Raw genomic sequence first — 2,709 nt, forward strand, 5'->3', positions numbered from 1 at the left:
CAAGTTGTCAAAGAGAGAGACAAGTTATAAAGCAAAAGTTTTGAAACAGATTTCAGAAAAAATCTGATGTCCCAAGCAGTAATAAGAACAAATATAACAGTGGAACACTTACAATGTGATTAATCCACATTTCGAGTAAACTTTCTAAAAACTTGTTACTGCTGAGCAGACTACTTTTATTCAATTGTTCTTGTCTTAAATCGCAATCGTCATGCATTGGTTGCATTAGAGCGCAAATACAATCTATGGCAGCTTGCGTTACACCACAATTATGTCTTTTTAAAGCCTTGACAACTTTTGTACCAACGGTTTCTCTGAAACCAGGAAGTGTTGTAAAGGCAGCGAAACCGATTTTGCTAGCCACCAATCTTCGCAATGCATGAAATTGTGCTTCAATCTCACTATTTGTCTCGAGATCTTTATTGACCAAAGTATTTAAAGCTCCGAGAATAATCTTGTCTTTATTTTCAGTAAAAATCCCCTGTAAGTAATCATTTGTAATACGATGTACTTGGAGTTGTAATGTCGTTACAGTCCATTCAAGCGGTACAACTTCCTGGATAAACAGAAAATATCTTGTATCTCTTTATGTACTATTTATATTTATTTAAATACGGAATCATTTGAAACTTCATAATCTTCGTAAGTATATCATTTTTATAAGAGAAGGAAAAATAAATAAACAAATAAAAAGAAATTTGAATGTAATTATTGAATTATAAAGTTTCAAAGAAATTCTGAACTCTCAATATACTTTAACCGCTTCAATGTACTGTATAAACTCTTATACATGAGCACAAATGCTTAAAGAGCGATTATTTGACGATATTTCTTAAAAATTAAATATAAAATATGTATATGCAAAATATCAAACATAGAGAAATGCTCTATCTTACATCTTGCGTTATGGAGTAATTAAGCCCGCTGTACGGTATATTTGCGTTAAATCGCTCCAAAATTTCAGCAAACGTACGTCCTCCAGGCGGCTGCTGAAGGAATTTTACATGTGTCGTTTCGACTTCTTCATCAACAGATAGATTAAAAGGTCCGAGTCTTTTACCTCTGGCTATGGGATACATCTTTACATGGACATCTCTATTACCGGATGCTCTTACACCATCCAGTAAAGATGCTAATAAGGAATCTCTATTCGTTGCGGTATAACTGCGTATTTGACCATTAAGATATTGTATAGTGAACAATTGGGGATTATCGTTATCACGAATCAGAGTAAAAATGTCCGATAGTGGCCTAAGAGTACAAATATTATACGTTTGAGGATCTCTTTCCAACAGGCAAGTATCCGAAAGACAAAGCGTTCTTCTTTGAGAATCCGAATGTCTGGAGGAGATTTTATGAACAGTAAATTCTGATACGCTTGTTATGTGCTCATCGCTGCTAAATTTCCCTAATCTTTGAGCAATGAAATCATCGAGCCTTATAGGCTCTTTCAACATTTTTATATTAATGCCCAAGTTATTTAACGCAGCTTCTTGCAATTTCTTTTTTATCTCTTCCATATGTTTAGAAGCAAAAAGATGCAGACGTCCAAATCCACCACATACAATCACAAATCCATTGGGATAATCTTTCATCGTTAAGAGCCCTTCAAAATCTTTATAACAATAACTAGCTAATATCATGTTTGTCGCAGGATCTAATTGATCAAGACTATATGATGTTATTTCTAATACAATAGGTAATCTTGTGTCAGACCAGTGATGCTTGTAAGCTGGATATCTCTATAAATATAAATAATATTGATATTATAAGTGTGAGTGTCTCTCACACACACACACACACACACACGCGCGCGCGCGCGCGCACATATAATGTATATTTAGAGAGCACACTAAAAGATTTTAAGGGATGATTCCTCATATATAATAATTTAAAACAAAAATTTGATGTGACCATGATTCCAAACAGCTGCAAAGATACAGAATGTGAAAGTTTCGTTTTTTCAAAAATTTCGAAAAGAGTAATTTTAATGAAATTTTAATGAAACTAATTTTTAATGAAACTTTAAACATATACAAAGTTTCATCAAAATAATTCGAGTAATTTTCAAAATTCTTAGAAAAAACAAAATTCTTTTTTTCAACTTTGATACCCTGTATCTTTGAAGCTGTTTCAAACATATTATATATAAAGTTTTCGTCTTAATTTAAACATATTATATAAAGTTTTCATCTTAATTTACATGAGAAATCATGTCTTAAAATCTCTTAGCATACTCAGCATACACTCTGCATAAAAATTATTTCCATTACACATATTACTTCATACTATGAAGCTCTAGAAAAATAAATTGATATATTCCAAGCGATATTTCAATAATATTGTATTATAAAAGTTATATGATTAAACATATACATACATACATATAAAAAGAAAGAGAAGAGAAAAAAAGAACAAGTATATATGTGTAAACTCACCAAAATTTCTTTAGTTTTTTCAACATGGTTTCTGTATTTAAGTGCTTCTGTCAATAGGTGTGATCTATGCTCAGAACTAAATTTCATGGTCTCATTTTTCCGCTCCTTACGTACAGTTATAGTAAATTCATGAGATCCTAATTGATTTCTATTTATTGGCTGTACACTTATAAAATCGGAATATTCCCATTTGTTTGTCACTTCCAATGTCCCAGGATTATATGTTGTTATTCCCATAGAGCCAATGGAGAAAATACGCTTGTACCTAATA

At 31.7% G+C, this 2,709-nt stretch overlaps 1 protein-coding gene across 3 annotated transcripts in view; it reads right to left on the reverse strand.

Moving 5' to 3' along the window:
* The window catches only part of LOC108688973 (dnaJ homolog subfamily C member 13), an 11,758-nt gene that overhangs the window by 7,920 nt on the left and 1,129 nt on the right, over window positions 1-2,709 (reverse strand). For 2 of the 3 annotated variants that reach the window (XM_018195543.1, XM_018195544.1), the window contains exons 3-5: window positions 2,439-2,703; window positions 897-1,742; window positions 113-556 (exon numbers count right to left, since the gene is read on the reverse strand). In XM_018195543.1, coding sequence (XP_018051032.1) covers window positions 113-556; window positions 897-1,742; window positions 2,439-2,703 — 1,555 coding nt within the window. The remainder of the gene's footprint in view (window positions 1-112; window positions 557-896; window positions 1,743-2,438; window positions 2,704-2,709) is intronic. The other variant, XM_018195545.1, reaches the window with a different exon arrangement.

The sequence above is a fragment of the Atta colombica genome, unplaced genomic scaffold, assembly GCF_001594045.1.
Source record: "Atta colombica isolate Treedump-2 unplaced genomic scaffold, Acol1.0 scaffold250, whole genome shotgun sequence".
Taxonomy (NCBI): Eukaryota; Metazoa; Arthropoda; class Insecta; order Hymenoptera; family Formicidae; genus Atta; species Atta colombica.